This window comes from Tachysurus fulvidraco, chromosome 15 (genome assembly GCF_022655615.1).
Source record: "Tachysurus fulvidraco isolate hzauxx_2018 chromosome 15, HZAU_PFXX_2.0, whole genome shotgun sequence".
NCBI lineage: Eukaryota > Metazoa > Chordata > Actinopteri > Siluriformes > Bagridae > Tachysurus > Tachysurus fulvidraco.
The window spans coordinates 16895554-16919663 of NC_062532.1; the positions used below are offsets into that span (position 1 = coordinate 16895554).

General features: G+C 36.5%; 1 protein-coding gene across 1 annotated transcript in view; it reads left to right on the plus strand.

The window, feature by feature from the left end:
• crhr1 (corticotropin releasing hormone receptor 1) overlaps positions 1-22574 on the plus strand; it is a 133788-nt gene extending 111214 nt beyond the window's left edge. The window contains exons 8-14 of the mRNA XM_027138956.2: positions 394-547; positions 1123-1183; positions 3005-3077; positions 4381-4466; positions 8515-8650; positions 10355-10396; positions 18419-22574. Coding sequence (XP_026994757.1) covers positions 394-547; positions 1123-1183; positions 3005-3077; positions 4381-4466; positions 8515-8650; positions 10355-10396; positions 18419-18559 — 693 coding nt within the window. The 3' untranslated portion in view covers positions 18560-22574. The remainder of the gene's footprint in view (positions 1-393; positions 548-1122; positions 1184-3004; positions 3078-4380; positions 4467-8514; positions 8651-10354; positions 10397-18418) is intronic.
• The last annotated feature ends 1536 nt before the right edge of the window (positions 22575-24110 follow it).

The window sequence follows — 24110 nt, forward strand, 5'->3', positions numbered from 1 at the left end:
AAATGGATATGGAAAATTGGATGGATGGATAGACAGACAGGTAGATGGAAGTGGATGGATGGACAATTGGATGGATGGATGGACAGACAGCTCTTCATTGCTGTGCTTAATTTCTAGTGAACCAAAGATATCGAATCTCTTCCTATTTATTTGTTTGTTTCTTTGTTGTTTATTACTCCACTATTAATTTAATCAAGCACTTTTCAGCACATTTAGCTATTTGAACATCATTATTCAACCGTATTCAAAGAAACAACAATTTGTTCAATTGTGCTATCGGTCTCACTTGCTCTTTTCTGACATTACCATAAAGGCCCAATGTAAAAAAAAAAGCCATGTTTGTGTCTTCTTCAGGGACGGTTTTCTATAATTTTCATTTCTCTTGGCTGACAGATTTGGTGCAGGCTGGTTACAGCAGCATATAATTACTTTCATGTGACCAACTTCTTCTGGATGTTTGGTGAGGGCTGCTATCTGCACACAGCCATCGTGCTGACCTACTCCACCGATAAGCTCAGGAAGTGGATGTTCATCTGTATCGGCTGGTGTGAGTACTGCTATTCATTCAGAACATCCGTCAATCAGAAATGCCACTTTGAATTTTGATTTGTTAAATATATTGTTATGTTGTGACACTACAGTATGTTGCATTTTATTTATATAGTCCACTGTAGATACTCTACAGATGGACAGTCACTCCGGGATTTCATGATTTTTTTAAGCTGAAATGAACATTAAGTCAAGCAAACTGTGATATTCTGGGTACAGCAGGTATTCTGGAGATTTGGGCCGAGACATGTGGTGTGATCTCATCACAACACACGTTCAATGAAAACCCTTTTTACTTCCCATGCGTTAATTATCATAAAAATAAATTACATACGTATGTGTCTTTACTGGTAGGACTTTAAAAGAAGAATCATGAGCTTGCAATTTTTGCCAATATACAAATCACAAAAATCAGCAGGTTTTTACAGGAAAATCAAGCATTTTGGGCTTAAAAAATAAATACAGTAGGTGAACAAATGGGTGTCACCAATTAGTGGTACTTTGATTACAGTAATACAGTAATTGTGTTGTTTATTGTTCAGCTGTGAAAATAATGAGTGTTTTTTTTCGCAGGTATTCCCTTTCCTATCATCGTTGCATGGGCCATTGGTAAGCTGTACTACGACAATGAAAAGTAAGTGCCCTTTATGCTTCTTCAGCTCTTTTGATTTGTATCTATCTATCTATCTCTCTCTCTCTCTCTCTCTCTCTCTCTCTCTCTCTCTCTCTCTCTCTCTCTGTTGTTATTGAGTCAGGAGCTTAAACACTTAAACATAACCCATTATACTTTATATACATTTATTTCTCAACTTCATTTTCTTTCAGTTCTTAATTCTCATTGGTCAGAAATTCTTGATTCTCATTGGTCAGAACAACAGCTCACTATAAAAACTTGTGCTTTAAATTTACAGGAAATTCCTGTCAGCCGAGTTACCGGCAAATTGCCGATATTAAACTGTCCTACTGTAACATTAGGCAATTCTAAACATATTTAAATATGTGAATATATAATCCTTTCCTTACTTCTAGACTGAATTATTACGTTGACCTGGAGATTTACTGTACAGTAAAGATTTAAAATGTGTTCGTTTTAATAGCTTATTGTTTCCATAGTAACGGCTTCCACAATGACTTGCGTGGTAGATTCTCCACAGTCTGTAGTTGTTCGTTTTCTCCGAGGACGCATTTACTTAGCATTTTTGTAAAGTGTTTCTGGTGCCAGCTCTTTAAAACTATCAGAGGTTTATGTAATACTCTTTTTTTTTGTTCTCAAACTCAGAAACGTTTGGTTTTTTTTTTGTTTGTTTTAGTTTTATTAACAAGGAGATCGAAAGACACAGCAGTTATGACTCGTTAAACATAACATAAAACGGATTCAAAGAAGTGCAAAGTTTTGTTCTTTAATTTATTTCATGAGTTATTCATTCCAAATAAACTTGTACTCCTGAGATTCCTATAATAAAAGTTTGCCAATTATAAAGAATCATTTCACTTCTCATGTTATTATCAACCGTTATATATTAGAAATATTTGACTGATATATTCTTTATCGCACACCGTAATGAACAGGCACTGAATGATGATTAGAAATTTTTAGAATATTTACCATGCTAGATTTCTAGCTTTAGATTGGAGCACAATAAGCATCACGTCATGTAAATTTCCATGCAGGCCTCATCAGTAAAAGTGTTAGCGTTTAAAGCTACTCTGTAATTGATTTTGGCAGGAAGCATGCTTTGCCTTTTCATAGTTTTGACCTTCTAGAATCTTTGCTGCCAGGCAATCATTTCATCTGCTCCACACTGGAGATCTGACTCACACACACACACACACACACACACACACACACACACACACACACACACACACACACACACACACACACACACACACACACTTATACAAAAGATAAACATGCACATGCACCTGTTCGTATCTGAACATATCAATCTACAAACATGTCTCACGATCATAAACCACAAACCTCTTTCCTCTCTCTCTGTCTGTCTCTCTCTCTCATGCTCATACACACACCACACACACACACGCACACACACACACACACACCCTACACACATATGCACACACGCACGCACACGCACACACACAAACACACACATTGTGATTAAATGCCACAATAAACAACATTATTCACTAAATAAATATGACAAAAAAAATTTTTGTCACATTTGACAAAAGCAATTTGAAAAGTTTTGAAGTTTTTTTTTTTATAGTAATCACTTAGTTGGATTTGTTCCATCGTTTTTTTTTTTTCTCCATACATTTTCATCTCCACTCAAAGTGCCTGTAGAAATGGGGCAGGAGTTTTAGGCACGCTTTACTGAGTGCAGTTGGGGATTGAGAAAAGTGAGCTGAATGAATGGAGTTGAGAATTACTTTTTTGCATTTTACAGCAGGAGCTCATTGACTTTTTCTCTGTTCTGTGTGACTTTAGGTGCTGGTTCGGAAAGCGAGCTGGGGTTTATACTGACTACATCTACCAGGGTCCCATGATCCTTGTTCTTCTGGTATGTTCGAGCTATTGTGTTTAAGATAGATAGATAGATAGATAGATAGATAGATAGATAGATAGATAGATAGATAGATAGATAGATAGATAGATAGATAGATAGAGGGATGGATGGACGGATGGACAGATGGAAGGACTGGTCGGTGGGTGGGCAGACTGACTAATTGATTGATTGATTGATTGATTGATTGATTGATTGATTGATTGATTAAAGCATTCAGTAGCAACATACAAAAAACAGAATACTCCCCAAACTGATTGTCAGCAATCAAGCTATAAGATTGTACAGATTAAAATGTCAACCCATTTAAGTTACACTTAAAAATGTTATGCTGTAGCATTGTAGCATCAGCTAAGGCATAGCAATGAGTACGTAGAGCAGATACAAGCACGTTTTGTGCAAACATTAAAGTAAATACCCGAAAAAATGTCCAGTAGCAGCAAGTAAAGTCAGATGAAATGCTAAGATACTGAATCAGTCTTCAGTTTGTGTGTTTCCACTCCTGCCACACCTGAGAAATAGAGTACAGTCTAATGGCCAGGGGGACAAAAGAGTTCCTCAGTCTTGTAGTGAAGCATGACAGAGACAGCAGTTTGCCACTGAACACACTCCTCTGCCTGATGAATATGCTGTACAGAAGGTGGTGGATGTTGTCCAAGATTCTCTCTGCTACTTTCACCAGTGTGTCCAGCTCTCTTCCAACCACAGAACCGAGCGTCCTCACCAGTCTGTCCAGTCGTTCCACAAATGAGCCGTCAGTCAAATTTAGCACTACAGTGTAGTAAGATTTACATAGTTAATGTAAGTAAATAAGTAAAGCAAATAAGTAAATTCAAATCTAAATGAATCGGTCACATCCAGAATCATATACAGTACCACATGCACTAAAATGCTGTTTGTTACTGTTTGTCATAAAGTAGAACTTCTTGGTTACAATTCAATTAGTAAAAAAAAAAATAAGCACCTACATTTATATTTGTTTAACTGTGAAAAATCAGGCTGCAGTAATTCAGATGTTTAGATGAAAAATTAGGGAGAACATCCAGAAGATTGTTTAAATGAGTCCAGATCTAACAGAACTCAATACAGGTTTTATACAAGTTTTATACAATGTTGTCAAAAGAAAACTTTACAAAAAATGAGGGTGGGGTTTCCAACATTGCTGCTGTTTTTACGTAAAGGGTATGAAGTAGATTATTGAGATACAGTATATGTAGTGTTATATTGTTGCCCAGCTTTTCCCAATAACAAACTGTATTTTTCTTTCACTCTCTCATTTCTTCTTGTTTTTTTTCTACAGATCAACTTTATTTTCCTTTTCAACATCGTGAGGATCCTGATGACGAAGCTAAGAGCCTCCACCACATCAGAGACAATTCAGTATAGGTGAGTTAATGCAAGACTAAGATTAATTAGACTAAAACAATCTGGGTTTGCTATCCATTGGTTTGTTATTTGGTTGCACTGTTAGTTACAAATTAGTTCTTATACAGATTAGTTACAGACACACCCAAATAAGAATAATGGGAAAAAACGAAAACTCCATGTCGTTATGGTAACGTTTACTCATGTTGTTATGGCAACATTGGTAACCAGGACAAGACTAGCTTAACTAGAAAGATAGAAATTGTTTATTTGGTTACAGTGTTAGTTACAGATTAGTTCTTGAACCAGATTAGTTACAGGACCCTCCCCAATTTTTGGCATCCAATTAAGAATCAAGGTGGGAAACTATGGTGTCATGATAACATTAGCACAAGTATCACAAATTGTCTAACAGTTTATTAGCCATCTGCAATCATAATTACAGTGCTGTCAAGTGTCACGCATTTAGGTGACAGTCACGCATTTTGGTCTTTTCTCACGCTCTCACGCTACACATTGTATTACTCACGCAGAAAAACTTTTTGACTATTTATCATATATTTAATCAGCCGCAGCGCCCAAAATGTATCAGTCCGAACCGCTGTCTTTATGGAACCGGGCAGGAATCAAGTGGGTTTCCTAAAGTTCTTAGTCGAGCCTGACACTTATCAGCCAATCAGAAAAAAGAGGCTACACAATAGCCAATCAGAAAATAGCACTATTGTATCTGGGTAAGATTAACGCAACAACCAATGAAAAAATTAGCGAGGGTATTTTCAAGGGCTTGATGATTTCACCCTTGCCTGTCTTCAAAACTATAGAGCCCTTTAATTAGTTTAGATAAATTGGCAAAAATCTTGGATGTAAACATATCTAGTGTCTGTGCTTCTCAGGACAGATTATATTGTAAACAATAAACTGGATGAAGAAACATGATTGGCTCATACTTGTTTCCAGTCAAACACAATTGGTTATATCTTACTATAGTCATGATGCTGCCTATCAAGTTTTGTAATACATTCTCCTAAATCAAGCATCAAAATTTAAAGCATCAAACCCTCAACATTTTGAGGGTCACTGCCATGCCAGTAAACAAACTTTCACACATGCACAAATACACCGAGTAGACTGTAGATTTTAGTGTTTAAGCGTTTGCTCTAAGGTGAACAGACAGAGATCCAATAAATGCGTGTTTCCTTTTAGACTGTCAGTCATTCTGTGAGTCCTGTACGATGCACCTGACAGCCTGTAGCTATTATTCATTCACTTGCCAGCCACATTCAATGTCCTGTGGCAAAATAATTCATGGGGATCAAACCAAATCTATCTGTCATTGTGTTGAACAGTCTGTGTGACATCCATCTTAACATTATCGGATGAGAACGTCACATTAATCTTTATCATCTCTTGCTTGCAAGTGATGATTAAATTCCATTCATCTAATCTGATTGATTCGTTTGCCAATCATTTGATGACAGTAATGCAGCCCTGTCATTTGCAGTAATTACACTGTAGAGCAACAGCCTTCCCTGTTCATTATGCTTGCTACAATTCTCTACTGGATTTAAATCAATGAGGATTTTTGCTGTTGCTGTTGTTTGTTTTATTTTGTTTGTTGTTGTTTTTTTTTGTTTTTTGTTTTTTAGAAGTGGAAGCCTTTATATGTGATATCCATTACAGCACAGTGAAATTCTTTTCTTTGGATATCCTAGCTTCGTAGTGTAAGAAAGAAAATGGTGAGAATGTCGAAGCTGTTTATTGAAGAAGATGTTTATTACAGGGTGGTCAGCACGTTCGCCTCACACCTCCAGGGTTGGGGGTTTGATTCCAGCCTCTGCCTTGTGTTTGTGTGGAGTTTGCATGTTCTACCCGTGCCTCAGGGGTTTCCTCCGGGTACTCCGGTTTCCTCCCCCGATCCAAAGAGGTTGATTGGCATTTCTGGAAAATTGTCCGTAGTGTGTGAGAGTGTGAGTGTGTGTGTGTCCTGCGATGGGTTGGCACTCCGTCCAGGGTGTATCCTGCCTTGATGCCCGATGACGCCTGAGATAGGCACAGGCTCCCCGTGACCCAAGAAGTTCGGATAAACAGTAGAAAATGAATGAATGAATGAATGAATGAATGAATGAATGAATGAATGTTTATTACAGCATAGCAGTGATGAAATACATGAAGCACTTTGGGTTCATCAGAGTCAAAAAGAACTCAGGACAGTCAGCAGATGTCTCTAATTGGTAATCATAGTCACGTACAACTTTGCTCAGAGATGGTCCGTGATGCCTTGCTGCTGCTCTCATGCTATAATTGATTAAAGGGTATTAATTTAGTATTCTACACATATTCCTTAATTATTTTTAAGACACTTTGGGAATGAGCTCCTTCTGAGAAATATTATGGAGTGGAATCTGGGTTGAGGCAGTCTGTAATTTCTTCCAGTAGTAAGTTTAGATCCAGAGCATGCCATGATTTGCCCCTCTGGAGCAGAAAGGGTTAAGTGCCTTGCCTAAGAGTGGGGGTGCTGGGGACTGAGTTTACCTTTGATGGTCAACATCCGAATACACCTCTATAAATAAAAGAATTCCTCTTATGTCTTCTTCTGTGAAAGATAAACACAATTAGGGACCTGGTGGTGCAGAACCCAGTACATCCATCTAACAAGGTTTCTTTTCAGTCCCTTCAATATTAAATAAGAAAAAATATTTGTTGCAGCCCAATCCCATTTGCAAACGCTTCCATCTCTATTTTGAAGCAGCCAAAAATCCAACCTGAAAGTTTGTTAGTCAGGTTTAAGTCACACTCCAGCACTTTTATATTCATTTGCAGTAAAAGACAAACTTCCTCTGGAACAAGCTGCTGACATCGCTCAAAAGCGCCAGGCTGCTGCACTTAAAAGACCAATACAACATAATAAAGGTTTTCATGTGTTGTAAGAAAATAAACTCATCCAAGCTAATTTGCATCCAGAGTTTACAGAGGACTGTTTCTTTTGTTTTTGTTGTTGTTTTTTCAAATGTTTGGGGTTGCCACAACGGATCAAAGTCCCCCCTACTATTATTATTGTTATAGAACCCCCAAGAACAATACAGAATGTAAAATCTATACAATTACAAAATGCAATTTCCCTCCCCAACATTTAGCAAAAATTAATAAATTATACTAATCAATAAATTAAGATAAAACAAATAAATGTTAACAGTGATTTCCACCTGGAGATCTCTTTTCCATGCTGATCCATCTTCTTCATTAAGAGCTTCGACATTCTCACCATTTTTTTTCCTACACTACGAAGCTAGGATATCCAAAGAAAAAGCAATATTATTGTACATTTGGCTTAATATTAGATACCCAAAGGGTGTCAAAACATTTAATGTAAACTATATTATCTATCATACAAATGTTTGTGGACAGCTGACCATAACACTTATATGTATTTGTTGAGCATTTCATTTAAGATTTAGTTCCTGTTTGCTATTAAAATCTCTAATCTTCTAAGAAGGCTTTCCACTAGATTTGTGCTCATTAAACTACAAGAACATTAGTGTGATCGGGCCCTGATGTCGTCTCGGAAGGTCTGGGGTGCAGTCAGGGTTCCAGTTCATCCCAAAGGTGTTCAATAGGGTTAACGTCAGGCTTTTGTGAAGGACATTCATAGTCTTCTACATCAGCCTTAATAAACTATATTTTCATACGTTTGAGTGAGTTTGCTTTGTGCACAGGAACCTTGTCATGCTGGAACATTGTGTGGGTCTCTTAGTATCAGTAAAGAGAACTTACAGGATGGGTTCAGGATGTATTTTTTTAACAGCACAAGTCAAGAAGACTAATATTACTGTTTGCCTGCATGTCTGCATCAGTGATTTTTTTTCCATCACCCTGATTAGTCTTAGAACTTGCAGAAATGAGACCTTTAAGCCGGACCATTTCAAATAATTTGATCAGATTGTGCAAGCAAATTAGCCCTCTGTCATTGGAATCATACAGTAATTGAACAACCTTTAGCTCATGTTGAGCAAGTCTCTCTAAACCTTCTTGAACTGACATCTTTAACCCTCTAACATCTCTGACATTATAGGAAAGCAGTAAAGGCAACTCTGGTCCTGCTGCCTCTCCTCGGCATCACCTACATGCTTTTCTTCGTCAACCCCGGAGAGGACGAAATCTCCCAAATCGTCTTCATCTATTTCAATTCTTTCCTTGAGTCATTTCAAGTAAGCAATATCCTAATTGCAAGTCTTGAAAGCATTACAGCATGAAAAACATGAGTTATATTCCTTTTTTCTTTTTTTTTTTGCTGGTAGTGTAATTTAGTTTGTCATCTGTCTCCATAAAAGAGATTAAATGCGTATAGCGGTTTATTTTAAAAGATGACTCTCACCAGTGAAACGTTTACATAAGCGTCACGCTTGTGAAAGTCATAATAATAATAATAATAACTGTTTGCAGTTGGTCTCTTGCCATTTGGGAAAGTCATATTACACTGACGCCGACTTGGCAAGTTCCACACGGTTTGGATATGGAAGCAGTTAATTCAATCCTCACATTGCATAATTTTGTGCAGCTCTAAAGAAGAGGCCTGTTCTTGTGTTGGAAGTATTGAGATATTGATTAAAACATTGCCTTCAAGAGAGCAGGGCCAAAAATGTTTAGTTTCATTGTCAGAAGACTCTAAAGTAATCCAGAACCTCTCCTGATTTCAACCGAATAATGATCACACCATCTACGAAGCATTCATAAATACGATAATTCCTTCGATGCATTTTATACTCTAATAATAATGCCTCATTAAGCCCTTTGTAATGAATAATGAACCAGGAAATATTAGTAAAGCACCTTTGATATTTATTTACTATAAAATTGTTTATTATTAAGCATTATGACACTATTCACATTAACTTTGTTTTGTTGTAATGTTCATTCTAAACAACGTATAAATGTTTATGAGTCATTTATAGACGTTATGTCAATTATTATAAACATGTTCAGAAACTCTTTATAGAACTTTATTATAGCTTTACGAGGCTTAATTAGAGTTAAGAAAAATGTTTAGAATGAAGCATTGTCATTTTACAAAAAAGAATGTGTAGACTTTTCATTTGCATCAATTCTAATAATGCCTCTTGAAGCTATAATAAAGCTAATAAAATTCAAAATGTGTTATAAATCATTTTTCATCCTACTAGTAATGTAAATGTACACTTTAAGTCTACATTAAGTCTAATCTTTAAGCTTTTAAGATTGGTTTCAACAGTGGATTACTTTTCATTTTGATTTTCGAAAACTTTATATATCAAAAACTTCAATATCCAAAACTTGTCATGGCAATTAGAGCTAAAGAGAAAAAATAAGCTCACAGAACTTCAAGGTGCTATCATGTTAAACTAGAATTGAATTGAATTGTAGAATTGCTTTTATGAACCTTTATATAAAGTAAAGACGTCAAGCCTTGACATAAAGCTATAAAACATTTATATTGTGATTGATATGTCTTTATACACATAATGTATTTCCAAAGATACAAAGAACGTGTTATGTGACAAATTAGATAATTATATAATGTTACAGATTATGGAATGGAGAGCATGGTACACGCTTCACATATACAGATGAGGAATATCACTCGATACAGGATCAAACAATAATTTAAGAAAGCAAAGAGAAAATGGTTTGAGTTTAAGAGGAGAACAGTTTGGTTATTAGATTTAAATGTTATTTCACGGCATAGGAAAGCAGGCACTACTTATTATAAAAAATAATAACTGTTTTTCCTAATCAGAGTAAAATTACTTCTGGGTTTCTCATTTTTTTTGCATGCGGCTTAGTTATTTAGTTTATGTGAAACACAAGCGTGGTTTTTTTTCTGCCTTATTTCACCATAAATGACGTAATCTTTCTTTCTCCGCTCGTCTCTCCAGGGTTTTTTCGTGTCCGTGTTTTATTGCTTCCTGAACAGTGAAGTAAGTAAACTCTTTTGCATTCCTCTTCCGCTCCACTCTTCCCTCTTCTAACAAGCCTTACTCATTTTACACGCACAGGAGCATAACTTTACCGTGTCCCCTAGGGAGAACGCTGCTAAAAACGCACTCTAAGTCAAAGCTGTCGAAAGTCTGAAGTGCAGCGCAAGCAAAACCAAGTAATTTGGCCAGATTCCCTGGGTCTGACCCGTGCAATCAATAAGATCACATTAAGCTCCAGTTCTTGCTCCCAGCCGTAGTCAATAACAAAGGGGTCAATAATGATAAAAACAGGATTGTCATAAAATATTCATCAAAATAAGGAATAATTATGGTTTATCTTATAGAAATGGGTTTGATCCTTCAGGGATTAGTAGTTAAGAACATATCGCTAACCTGGAATAAAGGGAGCACGTCCTGACATAGAAAACTGATCCAAGGTCACTCAGAATCGATGGTAAAATCCGAAGAACAAAATCTGAGCAAAACATTACATCTAACGTCGGTCTTGTACCAAAAGGACAGACAAGTTGTAAACATATTGATCCATATCCATAACCCAGTAATATAATATAGAGCTTGCCACAGTATCAGACTAAGCGGCACGGCGGGTAGCTTTCATGGCTCCCTGCTTCGTGTTTGATCCGGAGTTCGACTTCCTGTCTCTGTGGAGTTTTGTATATCTGTGTGGGTTTCTGCAGGGCTCTCTGGTTTCCTCCAACAATCCAAAAAATATGCTAGTGGGTGGACTGGCAAATGTAATGAATTTAATGTGCACACTTTCAGAAAGGACAGAAATGTGTGGTAGAAATACAGTGTGTCATGTTTTACAGACATTCATTCCATGAAATGCTCCTGGAATTTCACTTTGTCCTGAAGGATCTTATTTGATATTAGGAATTTATTGGAAGTCTTTGTGTATTTCATTAGAACTGAAATAATGTTGTGTTTTTGAAAATGACAGATGGTGCCGTGGAAGTCTTAAAATCCTAAAAGATTTTCTGTAAAATTAAAATGATTTTTTTTTTGTTTTACATACATGATCATTGTGATTATGAAATACGATTATAAAACTTGACTCAAATTAATTAGAATTATATAGTATTATTAGGTTGATATGCTAGATCTACCTTTAAATCTTTAAAAAAATATCATGCTGTAATGATAATTAAAATATTTCACTTTGCATTCTCACATAGACCTGAACAGGGACCCAAATAGATCCCATTAAAACAGTCCTGTAAAAATGTCAGTAATCATATAGAAATGATTCCAAAATATGATCGAAATTCTTATTCGAATCCTGTACAAGATTCTTATTTGAATTCATTATGGAATTTTTGACAAGTCTCATTATGATGTTCATTACAGTAACTGGTTATTATAAGGGACACAAACCGTACATTATCGTACGTTTGAGATATTAAGATGAATGAAAAACAAACCATTATCACTTTCAAAACTTTGGATGCGATATAAATGTTGTCCAATAACTTGTAGGCATCCTACTGTATGCCTTCTTCCCTCTTACAGTACAAATCATTGAAACAACATTTCGGATCATTTGAATAATATTTGATTCCTTCGTATCCCAGCTTCCAGATCTTCCAGATTTCTTGGAAAATCTTGTTCAATCTTCATGACATATCTGTTTTAACACTCCCAGATGTCACACCATCTCTTTTAGAAAGGCAGAAAAGATCATGACAAAATCTAATCACAAATAGATAGATAGATAGATAGATAGATAGATAGATAGATAGATAGATAGATAGATAGATAGATAGATAGATAGATAGATAGATAGATAGATAGATAGATAGATAGACAGACAGACAGATAATATCATGTGTAATAATATGCATAACAATAATAACATTGCTATCAGCCACATTAAGTTAACTATTAGTAAGTTCTATTATAAATAGTTTACAAGAGAAAATTATAAAAAAAATTATTAAAACATATAAAAAGTGACGTGACATATGGCTAAGTACGGTGACCCATACTCAGAATTTGTTCTCTGCATTTAACCCATCCAAAGTGCACACACACAGCAGTGAACACACACCCGGTGTAACAGAGAGTCGTAAGGTGGATGATCCATTTGCAGCTTTTAATAAAGACAAACTCGTAATCGTACAGGCAAGGTCAGGGCAAGTAAATACAATATCAGAGAGCAGGCAGAAGGTCAGGGCAGGCAGCAAACAATCACAAAACGAAAACACAGAAACCGAAACCGAAACCAGAACAGAGAAAACATGGGAATTGCTCAGAATTATTGCCGGAACAGATCAAGACTTCGCACTGGTGTCAAGTTTACTTTCAGTCTTTATAGGAAGCGGTTGATGAGGAACAGGTGGTGGAGCAATCAGAGTCTGTGGTGGGTTCTGGGAGGTGTAGTCCAGGAGAGCTAGTATTCTGGAGACGCTTCTCGGTGTTGGTGTTCAGTGGGCGTGGGCGGTGCACTGATCGTGACACCCGGAGCAGTGGGCACCCATTTATGTTCATTTACCTTGCTCAAGGGCACCTCAGTCGTGGCAGGCCTGAGACTCGAACCCACAACCTTCGGGTTACGAGTCAGACTTTCTAACGATTACAAATTAATTAGTGTTGCTTTAAAAAAAATTTATAAATATTTTGCTGTCACAAAATCCAGTATGGTCTGACATTTGCAAATTCAGGATAATGGCAAAAAGCTAATTTTATTTGTAATTGAAAGTGAACCTTCCTGCTACTTTTAACGAAAAAGAGTTTCTTGCTATGCTAAACTTGCTCCACGTCAAAATAGTGCTCTTCAAATCATAATAAAATGACATTAAAAAGAAATTTTCAACAATTGTAGCAAGGCATACAGTAAAATCTAAATTTGGAATTGTGTATTCGTGTGAATTTGTTCATTTGTAATATCTTTAGTTTTGTAATAATACAATTGAATCCTGCTTGCATGCTTTCACTTTGTAGCCACTTATACTACAGCTCTATTTATAGCACAATTCTAGTGGTCAAAAGGATGTGGTGTCAGGACTCAGCCCGGACTTTGACCATGTGCTTTTTGTTTACGTTCTGTGTTCACGTGTCAGCCCCGCCTTGTCTCTTCCTCCCCGTCTCTGCACACCCGTCCCTCATGTGTCTGATAATTATTAGTAGTATTTAGTTAAGCCACGTTGCCTCGAGCAGCGCAGAATCCTTATTTTGTCCTTTTGTCTTCGTCCTGTCTAGTCGGTGTCCTAGTGTCTATGTTCCGTGTTCTTTTCTTTTTTTTTGTTAATAAACGTGACATGTGGCTCATTTTCTATAGCAGCAGATCTGACAGTAGATTATATCGTATTAATACACACATTTGAATCTGTTGAAGATTCTATTGTAGTTTTTAACACTGGGTTTTCAAATCATTAATAATTGTTAATATTTAACAAGTCTGGAAGGTGTCATCGCTTTGTAATATTCAGTGGTCTTTTACTAGAAAGTCTTTGCTCATTCTTTACAATTCCAGTCACTGCAGAAATGCAAGTAATACAATAATTGGCTTAAAGTTAATGATAGAATATTTTTTAGAAAGATTCCCTGAGTTTTAACTGCATTGACATGCTCTATTTTTCTTGAAAGCATTTTGCTGTCGTGATGGTTGCCACGATCTGTGACTTGAATCAAAATACTCTTGACTCTGATCTAGAAAAAAAAAAACCATTAGGAAACCCGGTTATTTGTAGTACTCAATAAAGGCAGATATGATATGAGAGTGAGAGTGAGAGAGAGAGAGAGAGAGAGAGAGAGAGAGAGAGAGAGAGAGAGAGAGAGAGAGAGAGAGAGAGATTCTGAAGTTTTTCTCTAGTAGATAGGGAACTCCTGCCCTATCGTAAGTGCAACACTAGGGTCAGAACTGCAGTTTACACTCCACTGTAGCCAGTAGCCAGAGATGGTGAGATCTGCAGAAGACAAGGCATCACAGAAGGCATGTCCCTCACACTAAAAACAGAATGGTGACTTAATGTTAATCATTAAGGTTTCTCATTGATTTGCTGAGATGCAGGTCTTCGAAAGGGACATTTCTTTGACTGGCAGATCACTGATTAAATAAAACAACCTCACTCTGTCAATGCTTAAATATTTTATTACCTTTCAACCCTGTTTAATCACAGCTGCACAGCACTCTGCCTGGCTTTCATGCTGTTTAGAATGCGTTAGATATTTATTGTATAATTTCACGATGAGATAAACGACAGTACAAATGCATATAATGTTTTTGCTAATTAATTATTTTCTGTTATTACAATAAAAATTAATATTTCCCTTTTACCCCTTGTACTAATATTACAATACTATATTAATACAAAAAAAAGGGTTTCATTCCTCTTATACCACAGAAAGTTGCAATTATTATGAATTAATAAACAACTCAATATGCTTTAACTGACCATGATTTGCCATGTTACTGCAACACCAGAAAATCCTGAATACTTTCCACATGATTCTTATAGCACTGATACTGGAGACTGTTACTGTAATAATCTTCTCACAATATCAACGGCGAGACATTTTTCCTTGTTAAATAATAACATTTTGCCTGTGTTGGCATTGTTTGGCTTGGATTATCCATTCATCCATTCATCTTCTTTAATCGCGTATCCTACACAGTGTCAAAGGCCACAAGGCTGGAAACAACCAACCAATCACAGTGGACAGTTGCACACAGCCTCACACACAAATTCAGAGATGCCAGTCTACCTTCATATCATGTATTTGGACTAGGGGTGGAAAAGGGGAGGAAACTGGAGTACCAAAAGGAAACCACTAAATTGCAGGGAATAAGAAGCTCTGTGAACACATGCAGATATCAAATCCTCAAGCCTGGAGGAAGCAAATGTGCTTAGGTTTAGATTTTATGATAGATAGATAGATAGATAGATAGATAGATAGATAGATAGATAGATAGATAGATAGATAGATAGATAGATAGATAGATAGATAGATAGATTGATTGATTGATTGATTGATTGATTGATTGATTGATTGATTTTGAGTAATTCGATAACGTACTCCTGTCCTGTCCGGTGCTTATTAACACGCAGTCTCACTATGTCCCCTTTGTGCAAACATATCTTGTGTCTTGTTTCCACTTAGTTGAAATATACCTATAAAGACAGAAAGAGTAAAGTTGGTTAGAGAACGATTGTTGTAGAATACTCACGTGTGACAAGACGTCTGTCACTTTGTTGGATAGACGATCTAAACGTCACTCACCTGATTCTTCACTGTAAGAACAACAGCTGCTCAAAGCAAAATCTTTTCTTTGCTCAAATCACAATCCTTTTATTAATCTTAAGTTAAAAATGCCAAATTGCATTGAGCAAACAGCAGACTAGTAGAAGCAGACAGAAGAGCATTATTTGCCGAGATGTTCTGCCTCTGATCTAACTTCTGACATATCTGTCAAACATTTTTCCCCATAGAAAAACACAGCATACACACAGCACACAGCTGTCTTCCCCATTATGGCCTCACTAGCTGAGGACACATTTAAAGGTCACATGGAAATTGAGCTGACATTTCGACTTAATTCCCACTAGGAAACTCATGTAATCCTAAAGAACATAACTTGATATGTAATTAGTGTCTTTTTTTCTACCCTGTGCTCTTGAACATTTTAATTACCAGCATGGAAGTGTGCAGTGTTTTAATAGTAAAAATAGTAAATATTTTTATTTTAGTTATATTAAAGTAATTGTTCTTTAACATTATGAGGTGACCTCTGTTAGTTACAACAGTCATAACCTTTAGCAGTGTAGCGTCAGATAAAATGCAGGCAAGATAAAATGAGCCATGATTTGACACCAATAATAAAAGGACTTGTTGGATAATAAATGATAACAACATTGAAATTGTCTATACAACACAAGAAATAAATGTCTCGAAGCAATGAGGGGAAATAAGGCACAGGTGAGGAATTAGGCAGGGAAGACAGATCTGAAAAACAAAACAGAAACACATGGCAATCTTTGTCATGGGAAACGTGACCCGTGTCAGGCTAGTGAGCTTGTGACAGCACCACATTATTGTGATGTCTTGATTATAGTGTTATGGAGTTAACGGTTAGACTTCTTAGAGGTGAACTAGTGTAAATAATATCAGAATATTTTTGAAATGTTGGGGACTGGTGGCTTATATTACCCAAAATGTGGTTCGACTCACCTGCTGATGTTGGCACCACTGGGATTAAGCCATGGATAAATGGCTAGCCTAGTATAGTCTAGCTTTCGTTCTTTAGTCTGTTTACCTCTCTCATTTGCTCATAGACATCTAACTAAACAAACCATTTCAGCAGTAGTTCTCAGCCATACGTTGTATACAGTAATGTCATTGCGTTCTGGAGCTTTGAGTCCAGCATCTTCTGTCTTCAATATTTCGCCATTGGATTTCCCATTATTACAATGTTTAATATTGCTGAAAAATGGTAAGTCATAAAGAAGCACCTACTATAGATTTTTGGCCCTAACAGCAAAACCTGGCCATGATCCCTTATGTTTGAGATCATTAACAGCTACTGTAACTGCACTGGCAATGTCACCCTGTCATGTCAGTGACAACTTATTCCTTGCAGGAACTAACATCACCAAAAGAAATCACTAAGCAGATTACAAATATTCCAATATAAGCATTTTCTGTGCGTATCTTTCATTATCTAGTGAAGCCTTGAAGAACCTTTAATTCTATAATGTACATACAGTAAGTACAATTTTTCAGGTTAGTGTCAAAAAGCATGTGTGCAAGTCGTAATTCAGCTGGGAAGACATTACTGCAGATTTTTACGCAGTCAAATGTCTGACATGCCAGGGTTTTAACAGATCAAAGCCTCTGCCTAAAGTATAATCTAGATGGATTCAGATAAATTCTTCTGGCTTCCTTTATTACCTCCAAAGTACAAGTCAGAAAAAAAGAGCATGGTGTTCTCTCATTATGATGCATGCTGAATACAAATGACTTAAGAATGATCTTTCATGAGTTTCTTCTTTCTTTCTTTTTTTACATCCAAGTCTGGGCCATGCAGAGATCCTTAGATGGATGAGTGTTACAACACCAGCATATAGAAAATGAAAGCGACTAATATTCAAGCCGAGCTTAACAAATCACACCGAGCTATACGATCACATTGGAATTTATCAGCTTACATTACAATTACCTTAAGATTACTGTTCTGTTACAGAAGGAACGTTACATATTTTATATTTTGAATAATGAACTGCTGAATTTCAACACGCAAGGAAAATTCTTGCTACAAAAGGCAGGATGTACAATATAGGCTAATGCAAAGCTACAGCTGTCACAGTTCCCTCCTTTCAGCCCATGAATCAGGGCAGATAAGCACTGCTCTCATGTTGGTTTGTTGGTTTGTTGCTCTCATGTTGGTTTGTTGGTTTTTGTCTCATACTGTACATTGTGCTTCATCTGTGCCTTCATTTCGATTGTAGTCCTTTCATCTCCTCTATCCTATCACTGGTATATCTACCGATTGTGTTCTTCTTTTTTCTGTTTAGATTGTCATTAGTTTGTCTATTTATTCCATCTTGCCATAGGGACTGTTTATATATCTACTTGGGAATTCTTGCCATTAATTTGTCAGTTAAGCTCGATCCTTGTTCTTTGCTTCCCTAATTTAATAAATAGCAAATCAATTTTAGGCATTTGCATCTTGCCTCTCACTACCACTCATTAGAAAACAACAGCACTGAACACCTTGTATTGCAGCTAGCAACAATCGATGGTTGGTCTATATTACCGGTCAACCGTCCAGGGAAATAAATATGTCTAAATATGTATACAATGTGAGAGTTAAACTTAACCACCACCATTAATTATCAAAAATGTAGGTTTGGTTGTGTCTGTGTCTTGGGAAATATCCCAAGTAACCCCACATATGTATGTGATTGGGTATCTTGTTCTATACTTATTCCCTCAAGATTAGAAACTCATTAACTTTGATTGAATTTCTTAGAAGTGATTGCAAACCTCTGCTTCTCTCCGCAGGTCCGTTCCGCTGTCCGGAAGCGCTGGCACCGTTGGCAGGATAAGCACTCGATCAGGGCACGGGTGGCACGGGCCATGTCCATTCCCACCTCGCCCACTCGGGTCAGCTTCCACAGCATCAAGCAGTCATCCGCTGTCTGATCTTAACTCATATAGAGCACTACAACTTTCCTTTTAGTGCACTCCCCCTTATCCTCCATTGCTAAGGAAACCCAGGGAACAGCTGCAGTCCAAACAGGGTACAAGACCTTCTGTTGAATAATGCCCCGAAAAGTGGTGTGCAGATGTAGACACAAGTTCTGGACATGTCTACCAGCCTGGTGCAGAAAAGAGAGATGGGAGAAAGAAACCTGAAGCAGGAGTTACCCTCTGATCAAGTGAAAGGGGGGTGAGACCATTTGATCATCCTTTGAAGAATTAGAGGTAGAAATTCCGAGCTCTGTGATGGGGCCTGTCTGGTTGTAATGGTCAACCTTTAATTTTATTATTATTTTTTCTTCTTTTTGTGTGAGGGATTTTTCAGTCGGAGACCGCTGGGGTCAAATCAGGATAAAGTCGGTTCAGGATAACGAAGCCTGGAAGCATTATTGAGAAGTCTGGCAAATACCTGCAGATTCAAAACAAAGTATTTGGCAAACTTTGACAGTGACACTTTCCATGTGGTGAAAGATGGAACATGTCTGTTGGGGATAAAAAAAAAATTTGTTGGTACTAGATAGCTGAAGTATTGTATATTAGAATGGGTACATGTTCAGAGAACATATGGACCATCTCTCAAATATGAAACAATTGCAGCTTTCTCAGTCTGATGCCCTTTAACATAAGGATTTCAAACATTTCAATCATGAATACTCAGTTGTTGTTTTTTTAGCTATGAAAGGCAGTCAATTATCACAGAAAGGGTTCAGAGGTTTGTTAAAACACTACGCTTTCTAATATCACAGCTTCTCAAGTGTTTTCCCACGATTTGTACTATTCCGTTAAGCAAGTTAAACCGAAAGATTTACTAAGACGGTAGTAACTATAATCAACCCCAGAAGCTGGCATATAGTTTGTGAGGTTTTTTTTAAAGTATTCATTCATGAGGACCAATAATATAATCTTAGAAACTATGAAATTGAACAAATATGATTATTGTGTATTGATTCTTGCATTTTGTCCATTCACTGCAGTATGGAAAGCTATTGAGTTTTTTTCACTTTACTAGTCCTTCAAATAGTCATCCGTACTTTAGCACACTGTGAAGATTTGACCGACGTTGTATATCGTATGTCTAAACTATCTCCATCCAAATTGGGACAGATTTTAAAAACAAAAGCAGAAAGAAGTGAGCACCGTCATGCATTTTACTGCATGACCATTATAAGGTTTTGATGCAAAGAAAATGCTTTGATAAAGAAAGAAAAACAAACAGTTTAAACCAAGATAAAAAAAAACTGTTACGTACTATTTTTAGGGACTGTAACCCTATGGCCAACTAGAAGTATTCAGTTATCTAGCTTTCTGTTTTGATATTGCTTCATTCTACAAATTACTTCAGGCAAACAAGGTGCATACAAAGCAAGATGCACTAGAAATAAGAAAAGGCAATGAGAAGAGGATAAGGATTCTCTAAATATAAACCCAAACCGCACCAAAAGCATGTAGAGGCGTGTGAGAGGATTTGATTGTGCTTTAAATAGACACAGTTTCAGTGTTCCAGCTTTAAAGCCCTGTAAATTTGTACAGAAACTAGAAACACAGTTGGACTTTGATCACTCGAGCTTCTTGCAAAAAGTCAGAAAGTGTCAAGCACAAGAAGGCAGCCATTATGTTAATTGTAGAAAGTGTTTTTTTCTTCCTAAGGCAGTGTTTCTTTTCTTTTGATAAAGCATGCTGATAAAACATTTAGGAGAGATATATGAGATGGCAGAAGATTAAAGTTGCACTGCCCCAGGGATCTAAAATTCTAATCCAATCTATGATCTGTGCCATTGGGATTGAACTATAAAGCTGTTCATATCAGTAAGAAGGACACCATCTGCAAACATCATTCAGATCTCTCTGAATTTGAGAAACGTACAAGCCAGAGTGAGGAAATGTTCACTCAGAACTTCTGCTGTAACCCAACATTCACACTGTTAACCAAGTGTCAACATAATAGCCAACCATTTATTTTCACTGTACATACAGTAAATATCATTGTCAAGCAACATTAGAATTAAGCTTTTCTCAGTTCTACTAATAATGACTTAGAAATTAGTAAGATATTATGAAAAAAAAAACATGATAACATAGTTAGTACAGCTACCTTGTATTAATAATTTAGTTAGTATGAAGCCTACCCTGTAACAATCACACACAAATTCACAATGAATAGTCATGAATTTGTAGTTCATGGCTAGAATGGTCACTAAATTTAATTCACTTAAAATGAGTTAGATATAGAAGTCAAATGTATAGCTATTCTTTGTCATGGTACAGAAAAATGGTGGAAGGCTAGTAAACTCAAAAACAATTACATCATCGGTATACTCCAAGATGTGACAGATACAAGCAATAGGACCGACTGTTTTGATAGATGTCTACGATAGATGTGCAATTGATCAAGACTGGATTTATCAAAGGTAAACTAAAATGAGTAATTAATATACAATAGTAGCTGAATGACAGCATCTGAATACTACAATATTTTAGTTTGATCAATAATATGGATGTCTGTGTTGATACATATGTTGATATATAAAACATATTTTGCTAGAGTTGCACTTAGAAGTGCACTTAGGAATAACACAATCCTAGCTGGTTTTTCTCTGCCAACTGATTTAGGATAATTTTATCCCGATTTGGTCTTGGTCTTATATCAGAGTTTGCCCACTGGTGTTTGTTCACTGCAGTTTACAGTATAATGCAGTTTGGTCTGTTGTTTTATGTTTTTATACTCTTTAGAGTTGGTCTTGTCTTGGCCATGACTTGGCCATCTACCCTAACCAGAATTCTAAAATCTCATCTCAGATTCAAAAGAAATCTAAAACTATAACTTTTTGGAAACGTGTCCCCTTTGGACCTGATATTGTTAAACTGGTAGATGAAGCATCAGTGGCAAACATTCCTGTGTTCGTTCAGCACTCCTTAATCCACTCAGTTTTGTTGTTTGTTGCTTTATGATAAAATAAGACACATTTCTAGAATGAGTAAAAAAGTTGAGCTTCAGACAGAAGTATTGATCGCCATAAAGAAACATTTCATTCTCTGTGATGGTTTATACTCGTGAGTCCCCAAATGTGCAGTAAAATGGTAGCGAGAGTACTTTAAGTGCTCTTTCAGACATTCACAATGCTAGATCTATTACTTCAGACTGAGAACGCCAAAAAAATACAAAAAACAATATGTTTTTCATTCAGTGATGAGACTCGCTTTGACAGATGCTGATGGATATATTATTTTTTGTGCAATCATTATTAAAGACGATCACACCGGTTTCTCCATAATCAAGCATTTAAATGACATGAAAACCTGCACAATTATGTCCATCTCTGTAAGTTTCCCCATTAAAGTGGGGATCTTGGTTCGAAAAAACATCTCACAGGTCCATGATTATGAGCCTCAGCTGACCGAGACCTGTGATCTACAAACTGTTGACTCTGGGCACTGAGCAGCACCTAACCATTGGATGATATCCATAAAGCACTGACACTCAGGATCTATAGCGTTGCTACATTCTCCCATGTCCTATATATTCTCTAGTGTGTTAGTCAAGTGTCAAGGTGAAGCAGCTAAGCATGTATGTAATTCTGTGCATTCAGCCAGCGCTTTCTATGTATAACATATTTAATTATATATAACCATGTACAGCCGCTGTATTTAAATTCTTTTTTTTAACATATATGTACCTAACATTTCTGGCTTTTACTCCCAACATTTAAACAGAAAAATCACTTTCTACGCAATGCATTTCTCTATACTCCTTTATTTAGTCATAAGACAACCTTTCAGTATCAGCTTCAATAGCTACCTTGAAGTACTAACTAACACTAAACTAAACAGCAATAATCTAATTAGACATCTAATACTGGGCTCTATAAAGTGTTTGTTGCTACTTATACTGCTTATTAATCAGAATTATTTGCATTGTAAGAGCTAGAATTTTAAGATATTTGCATTCAGCTAGTTTGCTCACATCACTTAGCTAAAATGCAGGACATAGATAGCCTTAGCTAATGGTTCCCCAGCTTCTGTGGTTTATTGGTAAATGGTCACTAATTTAACTTCAGTAACTAAACGTTGGTGATTTTTCTCGTGCTTTACTTTCATACTTGAGTGTGGAATCTGAAGCTGTATGTCAACTTTTTCCAGATGATGTATTTAGTTAAGTAATTGCACTTTTACTTGAGAAAGGATTGGGGTACATTTACCACCTCTCCCCTTTATTAGGAACACATGTACCTCTGCTCATTCCTGAAATAATCTGAATTATCCGATCATGTTGTAGCATAAAATGTTGCAGAAAAAGATTCAGCTAATGTTCACAACAAACATGACAACGGAGGAAGTCATCTCACCGTTGCATGGTTGCTGGTGCCAGACAGGTTGTTTTGCAAATTTCAGAAACTGCAGATTTCCTGGAAATTTCAAACTTATTTTGCACAGAATCGAGTGAGCATCCTCTCTATGGCCAGAAATGTGTATTTAGTAACAGAAATATGGGGTCACAGAGGTTAACTGCAACTGCCGTAATTCAAATTGAACAGTTGAATACCAGACAGTTGATTAGCGAACATTTGAATACCAGACAGTTGATTAGCGGACAGTTGAATACCAGACATTTGAGTACCGGACAGTTGAATACCAGACTTTTTAGTCAGGCATATGCTGATGTCATATGCTCACCCCATTCTGGTGTTTAATTACCTGAAACTCTTGACATGACCAAATATAATTTGATGCATTGTGCTGCTGCAACATGATTGGACAGCTACGAGGATGACTAGGTGTACTAGTTGTTCTGTGTAAAATTGTGGATGAGTGTGTACATCTCATACTTTTATTAATCAGACATTAATATCCATGCTAGGTTCACATCCCAAAAAACATGCCTCCATTTTTTGCTCTTTTGCTATTCACCTAAGCGACATCGATTAAAGACTAGGGCATATTCGGTTTAATGTTTCTCTTACCAAATTCCTTGCATAGTGTCCAGGAATAACAGAATATGGTTAAATAAAAATAGAAATGAAAAAGAGAAGGGAAGTTGAATTAGAACTCCTTTTATTAACTAGTAGTAGTAGTAGTAGTAGTAGAGTACTTTATTAATCCCCTAGGAGAAAGTTGGTGTCACAACAGCCACAACAAAAGGGGGCCAAAACATGTAGGACGAAGACTTAACAGTTCACAGTACGTTAACAGTGCACAATGAATTCACAATAAACCACATACTGTACCAAGTAAGAAAGAATAATAAAATATACATATAATTAACTTTCCATGTTATTTACAGACAAACTTTAGCCCTAAAGTTTAGCCCTTTAGCCCTAACACTAACCCTAGCTGTTAAGTGAAAGACAATGAAGGGAATCAGAGGCTCTCATTCACAAAAGCATCCAAACCTTTTTTTTATTTTTATATTTACTCGCTCTCTGTACTTAAAAAAATTACTACTGATAATAAATATTCCTGCTTGCAGATATTATTTCAAAGCTAAAAAAAAAATAAC